The sequence below is a fragment of the Neofelis nebulosa genome, chromosome 2, assembly GCF_028018385.1.
Source record: "Neofelis nebulosa isolate mNeoNeb1 chromosome 2, mNeoNeb1.pri, whole genome shotgun sequence".
NCBI lineage: Eukaryota > Metazoa > Chordata > Mammalia > Carnivora > Felidae > Neofelis > Neofelis nebulosa.
In genome coordinates, this window is record NC_080783.1 from 32,918,788 (window position 1) to 32,935,122 (window position 16,335).

Consider the following 16,335-nt stretch of genomic DNA (forward strand, 5'->3'; position numbering starts at 1 on the left):
AAGAGAGATAAAAAAATCCAGGAGTATGAGGGGAAAATTAGAGAACTAAGTGATACACTAAAAAGAAATAATATACGCATAATTGGTATCCCAGAGGAGGAAGAGAGAGGGAAAGGTGCTGAAGGGGTACTTGAAGAAATTATAGCTGAGAACTTCCCTGAACTGGGGAAGGAAAAAGGCATTGAAATCCAAGAGGCACAGAGAACTCCCTTCAGACGTAACTTGAATCGATCTTCTGCACGACATATCATAGTGAAACTGGCAAAATACAAGGATAAAGAGAAAATTCTGAAAGCAGCAAGGGATAAACGTGCCCTCGCATATAAAGGGAGACCTATAAGACTCGTGACTGATCTCTCCTTTGAAACTTGGCAGGCCAGAAAGGCTTGGCACGATATCTTCAGTGTGCTAAACAGAAAAAATATGCAGCCGAGAATCCTTTATCCAGCAAGTCTGTCATTTAGAATAGAAGGAGAGATAAAGGTCTTCCCAAACAAACAAAAACTGAAGGAATTTGTCACCACGAAACCAGCCCTACAAGAGATCCTAAGGGGGATCCTGTGAGACAAAGTACCAGAGACATCACTACAAGCATAAAACATACAGACATCACAATGACTCTAAACCCGTATCTTTCTATAATAACACTGAATGTAAATGGATTAAATGCGCCAACCAAAAGACATAGGGTATCAGAATGGATAAAAAAACAAGACCCATCTATTTGCTGTCTACAAGAGACTCATTTGAGATCTGAGGACACCTTTAGATTGAGAGTGAGGGGATGGAGAACTATTTATCATGCTACTGGAAGCCAAAAGAAAGCTGGAGTAGCCATACTTATATCAGACAAACTAGACTTTAAATTAAAGGCTGTAACAAGAGATGAAGAAGGGCATTATATAATAATTACAGGGTCTATCCATCAGGAAGAGCTAACAATTATAAATGTCTATGCGCCAAATACCGGAGCCCCCAGATATATAAAACAGTTACTCATAAACATAAGCAACCTTATTGATAAGAATGTGGTCATTGCAGGGGACTTTAACACCCCACTTACAGAAATGGATAGATCATCTAGACACACAGTCAATAAAGAAACAAGGGCCCTGAATGATACATTGGATCAGATGGACTTGACAGATATATTTAGAACTCTGCATCCCAAAGCAACAGAATATACTTTCTTCTCGAGTGCACATGGAACATTCTCCAAGATAGATCATATACTGGGTCACAAAACAGCCCTTCATAAGTTTACAAGAATTGAAATTATACCATGCATACTTTCAGACCACAATGCTATGAAGCTTGAAATCAACCACAGGAAAAAGTCTGGAAAACCTCCAAAAGCATGGAGGTTAAAGAACACCCTACTAACGAATGAGTGGGTCAACCAGGCAATTAGAGAAGAAATTAAAAAATATATGGAAACAAACGAAAATGAAAATACAACAATCCAAATTCTTGGGACGCAGCGAAGGCAGTCCTGAGAGGAAAATACATTGCAATCCAGGCCTATCTCAAGAAACAAGAAAAATCCCAAATACAAAATCTAACAGCACACCTAAAGGAAATAGAAGCAGAACAGCAAAGGCAGCCTAAACCCAGCAGAAGAAGAGAAGTCATAAAGATCAGAGCAGAAATAAACAATATAGAATCTAAAAAAACTGTAGAGCAGATCAACGAAACCAAGAGTTGGTTTTTTGAAAAAATAAACAAAATTGACAAACCTCTAGCCAGGCTTCTCAAAAAGAAAAGGGAGATGACCCAAATAGATAAAATCATGAATGAAAATGGAATTATTACAACCAATCCCTCAGAGATACAAACAATTATCAGGGAATACTATGAAAAATTATATGCCAACAAATTGGACAACCTGGAAGAAATGGACAAATTCCTAAACACCCACACTCTTCCAAAACTCAATCAGGAGGAAATAGAAAGCTTGAACAGACCCATAACCAGTGAAGAAATTGAATCGGTTATCAAAAATCTCCCAACAAATAAGAGTCCAGGACCAGATGGCTTCCCAGGGGAGTTCTACCAGACGTTTAAAGCAGAGATAATACCTATCCTTCTCAAGCTATTCCAAGAAATAGAAAGGGAAGGAAAACTTCCAGACTCATTCTATGAAGCCAGTATTACTTTGATTCCTAAACCAGACAGAGACCCAGTAAAAAAAGAGAACTACAGGCCAATATCCCTGATGAATATGGATGCAAAAATTCTCAATAAGATACTAGCAAATCGAATTCAACAGCATATAAAAAGAATTATTCACCATGATCAAGTGGGATTCATTCCTGGGATGCAGGGCTGGTTCAACATTCGCAAATCGATCAACGTGATACATCACATTAACAAAAAAAAAGACAAGAACCATATGATCCTGTCAATCGATGCAGAAAAGGCCTTTGACAAAATCCAGCACCCTTTCTTAATAAAAACCCTTGAGAAAGTCGGGATAGAAGGAACATACTTAAAGATCATAAAAGCCATTTATGAAAAGCCCACAGCTAACATCATCCTCAATGGGGAAAAAACTGAGAGCTTTTTCCCTGAGATCAGGAACACGACAGGGATGCCCACTCTCACCGCTGCTGTTTAATATAGTGCTGGAAGTTCTAGCATCAGCAATCAGACAACAAAAGGAAATCAAAGGCATCAAAATTGGCAAAGATGAAGTCAAGCTTTCACTTTTTGCAGATGACATGATATTATACATGGAAAATCCGATAGACTCCACCAAAAGTCTGCTAGAACTGATACATGAATTCAGCAAAGTTGCAGGATACAAAATCAATGTACAGAAATCAGTTGCATTCTTATACACTAACAATGAAGCAACAGAAAGACAAATAAAGAAACTGATCCCATTCACAATTGCACCCAGAAGCATAAAATACCTAGGAATAAATCTAACCAAAGATGTAAAAGATCTGTATGCTGAAAACTATAGAAAGCTTATGCAGGTAATTGAAGAAGATATAAAGAAATGGAAAGACATTCCCTGCTCATGGATTGGAAGAATAAATATTGTCAAAATGTCAATACTACCCAAAGCTATCTACACATTCAATGCAATCCCAATCAAAATTGCACCAGCATTCTTCTTGAAACTAGAACAAGCAATCCTAAAATTCATATGGAACCACAAAAGGCCCCGAATAGCCAAAGTAATTTTGAAGAAGAAGACCAAAGCAGGAGGCATCACAATCCCAGACTTTAGCCTCTACTACAAAGCTGTCATCATCAAGACAGCATGATATTGGCATAAAAACAGACACATAGACCAATGGAATCGAATAGAAACCCCAGAACTAGACCCACAAACGTATGGCCAACCTATTTTTGACAAAGCAGGAAAGAACATCCAATGGAAAAAAGACAGTCTCTTTAACAAATGGTGCTGGGAGAACTGGACAGCAACATGCAGAAGGTTGAAACTAGACCACTTTCTCACACCATTCACAAAAATAAACTCAAAATGGATAAAGGACCTGAATGTGAGACAGGAAACCATCAAAACCTTAGAGGAGAAAGCAGGAAAAGACCTCTCTGACCTCAGCCGTAGCAATCTCTTACTCGGCACATCCCCAAAGGCAAGGGAATTAAAAGCAAAAGTGAATTACTGGGACCTTATGAAGATAAAAAGCTTCTGCACAGCAAAGGAAACAACCAACAAAACTAAAAGGCAACCAACGGAATGGGAAAAGATATTTGCAAATGACACATCGGACAAAGGGCTAGTATCCAAAATCTATAAAGAGCTCATCAAACTCCACACCCGAAAAACAAATAACCCAGTGAAGAAATGGGCAGAAAACATGAATAGACACTTCTCTAAAGAAGACATCCGGATGGCCAACAGGCACATGAAAAGATGTTCAACGTCGCTCCTCATCAGGGAAATACAAATCAAAACCACACTCAGATACCACCTCACGCCAGTCAGAGTGGCCAAAATGAAGAAATCAGGAGACTATAGATGCTGGAGAGGATGTGGAGAGACGGGAACCCTCTTGCACTGTTGGTGGGAATGCAAATTGGTGCAGCCGCTCTGGAAAGCAGTGTGGAGGTTCCTCAGAAAATTAAAAATAGACCTACCCTATGACCCAGCAATAGCACTGCTAGGAATTTATCCAAGGGATACAGGAGTACTGATGCATAGGGGCACTTGTACCCCAATGTTTATAGCAGCACTCTCAACAATAGCCAAATTATGGAAAGAGCCGAAATGTCCATCAACTGATGAATGGATAAAGAAATTGTGGTTTATATACACAATGGAATACTACGTGGCAATGAGAAAAAATGAAATATGGCCTTTTGTAGCAACGTGGATGGAACTGGAGAGTGTGATGCTAAGTGAAATAAGCCATACAGAGAAAGACAGATACCATATGGTTTCACTCTTATGTGGATCCTGAGAAACGTAACAGAAACCCATGGGGGAGGGGAAGGGAAAAAAAAAAAAAAAAAAAAAGAGGTTAGAGTGGGAGAGAGCCAAAGCATAAGAGACTGTTAAAAACTGAGAACAAACTGAGGGTTGATGGGGGGTGGGAGGGAGGGCAGGGTGGGTGATGGGTATTGAGGAGGGCACCTTTTGGGATGAGCACTGGGTGTTGTATGGAAACCAATTTGACAGTAAATTTCATATATTAAAAAATAAATAAATAAATAAATAAATAAATAAAATAAAAAAATAAATAAAAAAAATAAAAAGTTAAATGGTTCCTGCTATGTTGGAATAACTGTCATTATATGTGGCTTCCTACTACAAATAACTAGAAAATTAGACAAAATAAGTAGAAATTTATACATCCTAGAAATTTTCCTTCTCTCAATAGACGCAAAGTGAGCCCAAGGATTATCTCAGCTTCCTGTTGTAGACATGTTCTGACAACTACCAAGAAAAGGGGAACCCTAAAAGAATATAGCTATTTGCTGACTTAGGAGATAGATAAAGTTTGGGGAGGCCTAGGCAACTAGAATTTGTGAAGTAGTACTGGAGTGGAAGAAGCTATACAGGGAAAGTACTCCAGAAATACAGGGCTCAGTGTGAGTCAAAGTGAAATCCCACAAGACCAGCAAAAACCTACCAAGAGGTTTCAAGTCGAATAACTATCAGATTTGACACTGAGCTGCAAGATGACAGACTTCTACTCAACCACAGGAGACACACAGAAAACACATATAAAGGATATAAAAAGATATATACCATGTAAACTTTAATCATAAGAATGATGGAGTGGTTTTATTAGCATCTGACAAAGCAGGCAAGAAATATTATGAAGGAAAGTCAAGGAATACTACCATTGGTAGAAAGGGACAGACATGTCTTTATCAAAGACAGGCAATGAAAATAAAACTCACTTTTTAAAAAGTCTAGTTTATTTTAAAGACCTTTATATTTATAAGTACTTGTGATAACTTCTTTGGGATAAATTATCAAAACATATGCACAATCTACATGCTATAAACTATAAAATATTGAAGAAACAAGTAACAAAAAAATAATGAGATCTATCAGATTCATCAATTGGAAGTCTCAGTATTCTTAAGATGTTAATTCTCCTAAAATGCTTCCATAGATTGAATACAATTCCAAACAATATCCCAGCAAGGCTTTTTGTAAAAATATTAAAAATCAGCCATTTTTTTTAAATTAAATTGGCTTCTAAAATGTATATAAAAATATAAGGGATTCAGAATACCCAAGAAAATTCTGAAAAATAACAAGGCTGAGGAATTACTTCAAGACTTGGCATAAAGTTACAATAATCAATACAGTGTGATAATATAGTAAGGGCAGGTATGTGTACAAAAAAAAAGAGAATGCAGAAATCAACTACTGGTGGTCAAACAGAGTGGGCACTGCAATCATCTTCACCAAGCACTCAAATAAAGGACTGTTTCTGCCTTGTTTTAATTCTTACGAAAAAAAGAATAGAGAACCAAAACAAATATGGCAAAATATTAAGATCTGACAAATGAGTGGGAAGCACAAGGTGTTCCTTTTATATATTTTGCAGTACTTTCTATATTCTTGAACTATGGCACAATCATTTTTTTTATTTTTTTTAACATTTATTTATTTTTGAGATAGAGAGAGACAGAGCATGAACGGGGGAGGATCAGAGAGAGAGAGGGAGACACAGAATCTGAAATCTGTCAGCACAGAGCCTGACGCGGGGCTTGAACTCACGAACTACGAGATCATGACCTGAGCTGAAGTCGGATGCTTAACCGACTGGGCCACCCAGGCGCCCCAAACTATGGCACAATCATTTTTTAAGAAAGAAAACTAAAGTCCACATAGGACACACATAGAGTAGCCAATTCTCTTAAGTTTCTTTTAACTCATGGTACAAAAGTATTCAATAAGTGCCACATCAGTACAGAAAAAACACATAACCTGTAGCTCATACTTCCAGAACAGGCAAATGAAAAGTCAGTTCAGAATTTTATTTTTACTTTTTAACACATTTAAAAAGTAACAAATAATAAATAAATGTAACCATATATAGCTAGAAAGAGAAAGTCAACACATTGGGAATTCAACTACTATGTTTTTTCTTCTTTCTAGAGACGTGACATCATGTTTTCTGGTCAGTAATGTTCACCCACTGTACTGAATAAAAGCAAACAAATGACCAATAAAGCTGTTCTCTATGTCCTACTGATGCTGAACTGCTTACACCCATGGAAACCATCTTAGTAGATTTTGATAGGAAGAAGGAACTCCTTACCTCAACAGAAAACCTAATGAACTGATTTATACAGAAAGGGTTTTAGCAAACCTTAACTTGCTATAAGAAAAAGATACCTTTTAGCCTACTTTCAGCATAAGTACACATTCATTGGTATTCACTAAAATAGAAACACCAGGGCACCTGGGTGGCTCAGTCGGTTGGGCATCCAACTTCAGATCAGGTCATGATCTCATGGTTCATGGGTTCAAGCCCCACATTGGGCACTGTGCTGACGGCTCAGAGCTTAGAGCCTGCTTTGGATTCTGTGTCTCCCTCTCTCTCTGCCCTTTCCCCACTCACACTCTGTGTCCCTCTCCCTCAAAAATAAATAAACATTAAAAATAATAATAAAATAAAATAAAATAAAATAAAATAAAATAAAATAAAATAAAATAAAATAGAAACACCAAGACAGAAAGGATTTTGGCTTTCATAGTACTAACAACTAAAAAGCACACAGCATATTATAATTTGAAATTTAAGTGGGTAATCATGGCAGTTCCAAGATTACATCCACTAGGTAAGCCTGAATGTACATCTTCTTAAAAACATTTTTTCAAAAATGCTTAAAAGAGAATTCAAGAAACAGAGAGACTATATCAGGACTAGCAGAAGATTGTGAAGCAAATATTAAGATGAGAAATTGATTTTCACACATGTAGCTTTTGGGTAAAGGACACCTCTCTTAGTTGATTCCTATAGTCAAGACTAATTGTGATAGTAGGAGCTTCAGAAATTTCAAGATGGGCAGCTGGCTTTGAGTAACACCCTGGATAAATACTCCTAGTCAAAAACCCCATTAAGGCTACAGGATTGAAACGTTGATGAATATAAAAAGCTTAGTGTACAAAATGCCTAGTGGGAAATCCAAAAACTGTTGGCCAAAGAGAGTTGGTGACGGTCGGTTTTTCAAATGCTGACACACCTACATGTATGCTGGGGAAGGGGTCCCCAGGTAGAATGCTGGCCTTGGGATTGCTCTACAGGAGCCTGACTCAAAAGCCTCTGAGAGAGGTGTCTACCCCAGAAAAAGTAACAGGATCACCGAATACAAGAGAGTGTTTCAGGAGAAAAAGGTCCCAGGAGGGTCAGGTAATTTTCTTTCTGACCCACCAATACTTAACATTAATGAACAGCTGCAGAACAGAGTCAGTCTTTCCAAGATGTTTTCATCTTGGAAACATCATACTAGCATTAGCCTCCTCTAGTCTAGTGAGCTGGCAATCTAGAAAGATTTCATTGTCCAGAGGTGGGCCCTTGGGTCTCAGATTGCTCTGGGAAGCTGGCAAAGAAGATGATTTGCACAACAAACTCACCACTAAACCACTGCTTAAACCCAGTACCCAGCCTTCTCCTTCTGCTCCATAGCCCAGAAACGTTTCTTTAAAAGCCAGAAAACTCATAAACATGAACAGCATGTTGAATATGTCACCAGCCACTTCATCTTTATGGTACTGTAAAGTTGCTGTGCAAGTAAGTCCCCATGTTAAATCCATGAATCTGACTTTTCTACCAAAGAACTGTATTCACTACAAATAGGTGGGTAGGATGGGGCGCCTGGGTGGCTCAGTCAGTCAGGCATCGACTTAACTTTAGGTTATGATCTCATGGCTGGGGAGTTTGAGCCCAGCATCGGGCTCTATGCTGACAGCTCAGAGCCTGGAGTCTGCTTTGGATTCTGTGTCTCCCATCTCTCTGCCACTCCCCTGCTCATACTCACGTGCACTTGCTCTCTCTCTCTCTCTCAAAAATAAATAAACACTAAAAAAAACCCAAAAAACAAATAGGTGTGCAGGTGAATTTATTCTCTCCCATGTCTTCAAATTCCTGGGAGTGCTTGTTCATAAAATTTTTCTTTAATAGCTGAACTCTTCATCCATGATAATAAAATCCAACCACAGCATCCAATTCTGTATCAGAGGTGGAAGAGAAGGAAAATGCAAAGCTCTCTTTGCCCTTACTCCATCCGCCTGTGGGGTGAGCAAACCTGTTGGTCCCCTCCCCGAAACGCAGCCTGGGCCCAGCCTGCACTCAAGCTCTGAAAAGCCCCAATCGCAAAAGGAAGGCCTCATCCCCAAGGCCAACACCAGCTCACAGCCCAGCCAGGTATTTATCACCTGGGCAGGAGGCCCTGGTTTCAGGCTCCTGGGCAGTGGTCCTGCACTGGCTGGGCGTCCACGCCCCTCTATTTCTGTAAAAATTCTGAAGTTCTATACTACAGTGATTAAAATATTAAGCTCTTCTCTAAATAAAAACACTTTCAGAACAGTAAATTAAGTAAGAGGAAGAACACTAATCACAGCAAAATACGAATCAAGTACTCCAGTGATAGGTCCTTACAATCTTTATCTTACAAATACACAGAGCTGAATCAAGCACAATCAGAAAAAGAATTTAAGCATAAATAATGATCAGAGTAACATCAAAATCAAAGAGAAATTAGGACTAATACTTACGATAAAAGAAAGGGACAAACTCCACTGTGAGAGAAGCTGGTTTGTATTTCTGTCTGCTCTTTTCCACAGTACTAAGGATTCGTCTATTATTAAAAAGAAGTTAATAACAAATTATAACATGAGCAAGTAGAGATGGCATAATTACAGAAACAATATAAATTTAGTATATTACTTTTTATTTAGGTACTGAAAAATACATCTCTAGGACTGGCATAATCTTGAAAAGGAAGTCTAGCCAATTATTTAAATGCTCACCAACGAAAGGATTTCTTCTTTTGAATTAAGAAAAATTTTTTGAAATGATTCATGGTGAAACACAGCAGCCAGGTTAAGTCTCTAAACAATTGGAAATAGAAAAAGGAACTAGGCATTTAAGTTTTCCAATCTGTAGGGGCGTCTGGGTGGCTTAGTTGGTTAACCATCTGACTTCAGCTCAGGTCATGATCTCAGTTCATGGGTTTGAGTCCCATGTCAGGCTCTGTGCTGATAGCTGGAGCTTGGGGCCTGCTTCGGATTCTGTCTTCCTCTCTCTCTATGCTCCTCTCCCTGCTCACGCTCTGTGACTCTCTCTCTCAAAAATAAACAGTAAAAAAAAATTTTTTTTTAATAAAATTTCCAATCTGTAGGGGCCCCTGGATAGTTCAGTCATTTGAGCGTCTGACTCTTGGTTTGGGCTCAGGTCATGATCTCATGGTTCATGAGTTCGAGCACCATGTCTGGCTCTGTCCTGCAGTGTGGAGCCTGCTTAGGATCCTCTCTCTTTCTCTCTCTCTATCCCTCCCTTTCTCTCTCTCCCTCTCAAAATAAATAAACTGAAATAAAATAAAATGTCCAATCTATAAAAGAACTTGTTCAGCAGTACTGCTAATCTGACATCTAAGGCTGTGGAGGTTATTACCACAGTACAAGCTAAATTCATCAGAAATCAGGCCACGCTTTGCCACTTCCTGAAATTTCATCTGGACACAAAGAATCCATGCCACGGTCTTCTTCCATTTTAAGTATGTAGATCTAATATTGGCTGGGATTAATTTTTATTTTAATGATAATTCCAGTAGTCTTGATGGCTGAAAATTTTCTACAGACTTCGGTGGGCCAACACAAATAGCATGTGCTTTTACCAAGAACATTTCAACACAGGATGAGTCTCTTAGATGGACAATGCAGTGTGGGTTTGGGAGTATAAAGGCTATTGTTACAATGATACATCCAACTGGTAAACTGCTGAAAATTAAAAAAACAAAAATAAAAAAACTTATTTTAGTGCCCTGAAAAAACTCTTAACATTGTTACAGAAAGACAACAAAAATGAAAGGTTTTTGAAAAACAGCCACAGAGAAATTCCATACATCTAAATATGATCTACTGATAAAGCAATGGATTAAGATGACTTCTTCTTAACAACCATAATTGAGATATTAGAATTACTTTCCTTATATTCAAAGCTAGGAAGAAAAGTCAACTGACCACAGAAAAAGCCAGTAAGACAGGCACAGCTGGACTCAGTAATGGCAGAGTAGAGTTCTAAGATCCAGATTTACCAGAAATCATATCAGACACCATCTGCTACTGCACTGCTTTCCAAATCTGTGCCTATTTTCATTGTGGAGAAGGCAGAAGAATTATCACATTTTGTATTTATTTTAATTTTTTTTTTTAATGTTTATTTTTGAGACAGAGACAGCATGAACGGGGTAGGGGCAGAAACAGAAGGATAACACAGAATCCGAAGCAGGCTCCAGGCTCTAATCTGTCAGCACAGAACCCAACATGGGGCTCAAACTCATGAACTGTGAGATCATGACCTGAGCCAAAGTCAGATGCTTAACCAACTAAGCCACCCAGGCACCCCTGTATTTATTTTAAATTCAAACACTATTGGATCTTTCTATTTAAATAATACTATTATTGAGATTTTTTTGTATACCTTTAAGACAACAAAATATTACTAGAGTTTCAAATTAAAAATTTAGCCATGCCTTTAAAAAAAACTCAGTAATGTGATAGAAAAACTAATTTTAAAAGGATGATTTACCTTTCAGTTAGGTTTTTCCATGAGATTATTTACATTTTGCCTATTTATTATAAGTTATGGTATGAACTAATAGACTGGATACATCCTATCCAAATATCCTATCCAGATAGAGAGAGGGAAGATGGCGGCGTAGGAGGACGCTGGGCTCACCGCGCGTCCTGCTGATCACTTAGATTCCACCTACACCTGCCTAAATAACCCAGAAAACCGCCAGAGGATTAGCAGAACAGAGTCTCCGGAGCCAAGCGCAGACGAGAGGCCCACAGAAGAGGGTTGGAAGGGCGGTGAGGCGGTGCGCGCTCCACGGACTGGCGGGAGGGAGCCGGGGCGGAGGGGCGGCTTGCCGGCCAAGCAGAGCCCCCGAGTCTGGCTGGCAAAAGCGGAGGGGCCAGACGGACTGTGTTCCGACAGCAAGCGCGACTTAGCGTCTGGGAGGTCATAAGCTAACAACTCTGCTCAGAAAGTGGGAAGGCTGGAGGACAAAGGGAGGGAGAGCTGCTCAGCCCCCAGACGACAGAGCTCAGTTTGGTGGGGAACAAAGGCGCTCGCCAGCGCCGTCTCCCCCGCCCATCCCCCAGCCAAAATCCCAAAGAGAACCAGTTCCTGCCAGGGAACTTGCTCGCTCCCCGCAAACACCCAACTCTGTGCTTCTGCGGAGCCAAACCTCCTGCAGCGGATCTGACTCCCTCCGCTGCCACAGGGCCCCTCCTGAAGTGGATCACCTAAGGGGAAGCGAGCTAAGCCTGCCCCCCCTGCCCCACTGCACCTTGCCTACCCACCCCAGCTAATACGCCAGATCCCCAGCACCACAAGCCTGGCAGTGTGCAAGTAGCCCAGACGGGCCACGCCACCCCACAGTGAATCCCGCCCCTAGGAGAGGGCAAGAGAAGGCACACGCCAGTCTGACTGTGGCCCCAGCGGTGGGCTGGGGGCAGACATCAGGTCGGACTGCGGCCCCGCCCACCAACTCCAGTTATACACCACAGCACAGGGGAAGTGCCCTGTAGGTCCTCACCACCCAGGGACTATCCAAAATGACCAAACGGAAGAATTCCCCTCAGAAGAATCTCCAGGAAATAACAACAGCTAATGAACTGATCAAAAAGGATTTAAATAATATAACAGAAAGTGAATTTAGAATAATAGTCATAAAATTAATTGCTGGGCTTGAAAACAGTATAGAGGACAGCAGAGAATCTCTTGCTACAGAGATCAAGGGACTAAGGAACAGTCACGAGGAGCTGAAAAGCGCTTTAAACGAAATGCAAAACAAAATGGAAACAACAACAGCTTGGATTGAAGAGGCAGAGGAGAGAATAGGTCAACTAGAAGATAAAGTTATGGAAAAAGAGGAAGCTGAGAGAAAGAGAGATAAAAAAATCCAGGAGTATGATGGGAAATTTAGAGAACTAAGTGATACACTAAAAAGAAATAATATACGCATAATTGGTATCCCAGAGGAGGAAGAGAGAGGGAAAGGTGCTGAAGGGGTACTTGAAGAAATAATAGCTGAGAACTTCCCTGAACTGGGGAAGGAAAAAGGCATTGAAATCCAAGAGGCACAGAGAACTCCCTTCAGACCTAACTTGAATCGATCTTCTGGATGCATATCATAGTGAAACTGGCAAAATACAAGGATAAAGAGAAAATTCTGAAAGCAGCAAGGGATAAACGTGCCCTCACATATAAAGGGAGACCTATAAGACGCGTGACTGATCTCTCTTTTGAAACTTGGCAGGCCAGAAAGGCTTGGCACGATATCTTCAGTGTGCTAAACAGAAAAAATATGCAGCTGAGAATCCTTTATCCAGCAAGTCTGTCATTTAGAATAGAAGGAGAGATAAATGTCTTCCCAAACAAACAAAAACTGAAGGAATTTGTCACCACTAAACCAGCCCTACAAGAGATCCTAAGGGGGATCCTGTGAGACAAAGTATCAGAGACATCACTACAAGCATAAAACATACAGACATCACAATGACTCTAAACCCATATCTTTCTATAATAACACTGAATGTAAATAGATTAAATGCACCAACCAAAAGACATAGGGTATCAGAATGGATAAAAAAATTCCGATTACGGGAGCCCCCAAATATATAAAACAATTACTCATAAACATAAGCAACCTTATTGATAAGAATGTGGTAATTGCAGGGGACTTTAACACTCCACTTACAAAAATGGATAGATCATCTAGACACACAGTCAATAAAGAAACAAGGGCCCTGAATGACACATTGGATCAGATGGACTTGACAGATATATTTAGAACTCTGCATCCCAAAGCAACAGAATATACTTTCTTCTCGAGTGCACATGGAACATTCTCCAAGATAGATCATATACTGGGTCACAAAACAGCCCTTCATAAGTTTACAAGAATTGAAATTATACCATGCATACTTTCAGACCACAATGCTATGAAGCTTGAAATCAACCACAGGAAAAAGTCTGGAAAACCTCCAAAAGCATGGAGGTTAAAGAACACCCTACTAACGAATGAGTGGGTCAATCAGGCAATTAGAGAAGAAATTAAAAAATATATGGAAACAAACGAAAATGAAAATACAACAATCCAAACGCTTTGGGACGCAGCGAAGGCAGTCCTGAGAGGAAAATACATTGGAATCCAGGCCTATCTCAAGAAACAAGAAAAATCCCAAATACAAAATCTAACAGCACACCTAAAGGAAATAGAAGCCGAACAGCAAAGGCAGCCTAAACCCAGCAGAAGAAGAGAAATAATAAAGATCAGAGCAGAAATAAACAATATAGAATCTAAAAAAAACAGTAGAGCAGATCAAGGAAACCAAGAGTTGGTTTTTTGAAAAAATAAACAAAATTGACAAACCTCTAGCCAGGCTTCTCAAAAAGAAAAGGGAGATGAACCCAAATAGATAAAATCATGAATGAAAATGGAATTATTACAACCAATCCCTCAGAGATACAAACAATTATCAGGGAATACTATGAAAAATTATATGCCAACAAATTGGACAACCTGGAAGAAATGGACAAATTCCTAAACACCCACACTCTTCCAAAACTCAATCAGGAGGAAATAGAAAGCTTGAACAGACCCATAACCAGCGAAGAAATCGAATCGGTTATCAAAAATCTCCCAACAAATAAGAGTCCAGGACTAGATGGCTTCCCAGGGGAGTTCTACCAGACGTTTAAAGCAGAGATAATACCTATCCTTCTCAAGCTATTCCAAGAAATAGAAAGGGAAGGAAAACTTCCAGACTCATTCTATGAAGCCAGTATTACTTTGATTCCTAAACCAGACAGAGACCCAGTAAAAAAAGAGAACTACAGGCCAATATCCCTGATGAATATGGATGCAAAAATTCTCAGTAAGATACTAGCAAATCGAATTCAACGGCATATAAAAAGAATTATTCACCATGATCAAGTGGGATTCATTCCTGGGATGCAGGGCTGGTTCAACATTCGCAAATCAATCAACGTGATACATCACATTAACAAAAAAAAAGAGAAGAACCATATGATCTTGTCAATCGATGCAGAAAAGGCCTTTGACAAAATCCAGCACCCTTTCTTAATAAAAACCCTTGAGAAAGTCGGGATAGAAGGAACATACTTAAAGATCATAAAAGCCATTTATGAAAAGCCCACAGCTAACATCATCCTCAACGGGGAAAAACTGAGAGCTTTTTCCCTGAGATCAGGAACACGACAGGGATGCCCACTCTCACCGCTGTTGTTTAACATAGTGCTGGAAGTTCTAGCATCAGCAATCAGACAACAAAAGGAAATCAAAGGTATCAAAATTGGCAAAGATGAAGTCAAGCTTTCGCTTTTTGCAGATGACATGATATTATACATGGAAAATCCGATAGACTCCACCAAAAGTCTGCTAGAACTGATACATGAATTCAGCAAAGTTGCAGGATACAAAATCAATGTACAGAAATCAGTTGCATTCTTATACACTAAAAATGAAGCAACAGAAAGACAAATAAAGAAACTGATCCCATTCACAATTGCACCCAGAAGCATAAAATACCTAGGAATAAATCTAACCAAAGATGTAAAAGACCTGTATGCTAAAAAGTATAGAAAGCTTATGAAGGTAATTGAAGAAGATATAAAGAAATGGAAAGACATTCCCTGCTCATGGATTGGAAGAATAAATACTGTCAAAATGTCAATACTACCCAAAGCTATCTACACATTCAATGCAATCCCAATCAAAATTGCACCAGCATTCTTCTTGAAACTAGAACAAGCAATCCTAAAATTCATATGGAACCACAAAAGGCCCCGAATAGCCAAAGTAATTTTGAAGAAGAAGACCAAAGCAGGAGACATCACAATCCCAGACTTTAGCCTCTACTACAAAGCTGTCATCATCAAGACAGCATGGTATTGGCACAAAAACAGACACATAGACCAATGGAATAGAATAGAAACCCCAGAACTAGACCCACAAACGTATGGCCAACTCATCTTTGACAAAGCAGGAAAGAACATCCAATGGAAAAAAGACAGTCTCTTTAACAAATGGTGCTGGGAGAACTGGACAGCAACATGCAGAAGGTTGAAACTAGACCACTTTCTCACACCATTCACAAAAATAAATTCAAAATGGATAAAGGACCTGAATGTGAGACAGGAAACCATCAAAACCTTAGAGGAGAAAGCAGGAAAAGACCTCTCTGACCTCAGCCGTAGCAATCTCTTACTCAACACATCCCCAAAGGCAAGGGAATTAAAAGCAAAAGTGAATTACTGGGACCTTATGAAGATAAAAAGCTTCTGCACAGCAAAGGAAACAACCAACAAAACGAAAAGGCAACCAACGGAATGGGAAAAGATATTTGCAAATGACATATCGGACAAATGGCTAGTATCCAAAATCTATAAAGAGCTCACCAAACTCCACACCCGAAAAACAAATAACCCAGTGAAGAAATGGGCAGAAAACATGAATAGACACTTCTCTAAAGAAGACATCCGGATGGCCAACAGGCACATGAAAAGATGTTCAGCGTCGCTCCTTATCAGGGAAATACAAATCAAAACCACACTCAGATATCACCTCACGCCAGTC

General features: G+C 39.5%; 1 protein-coding gene across 3 annotated transcripts in view; it reads right to left on the minus strand.

The window, feature by feature from the left end:
- The window catches only part of NBEAL1 (neurobeachin like 1), a 187,267-nt gene that overhangs the window by 134,733 nt on the left and 36,199 nt on the right, over positions 1 to 16,335 (minus strand). For all 3 annotated transcript variants that reach the window (XM_058708591.1, XM_058708582.1, XM_058708601.1), the window contains one exon: positions 9,221 to 9,303. In XM_058708591.1, coding sequence (XP_058564574.1) covers positions 9,221 to 9,303 — 83 coding nt within the window. The remainder of the gene's footprint in view (positions 1 to 9,220; positions 9,304 to 16,335) is intronic.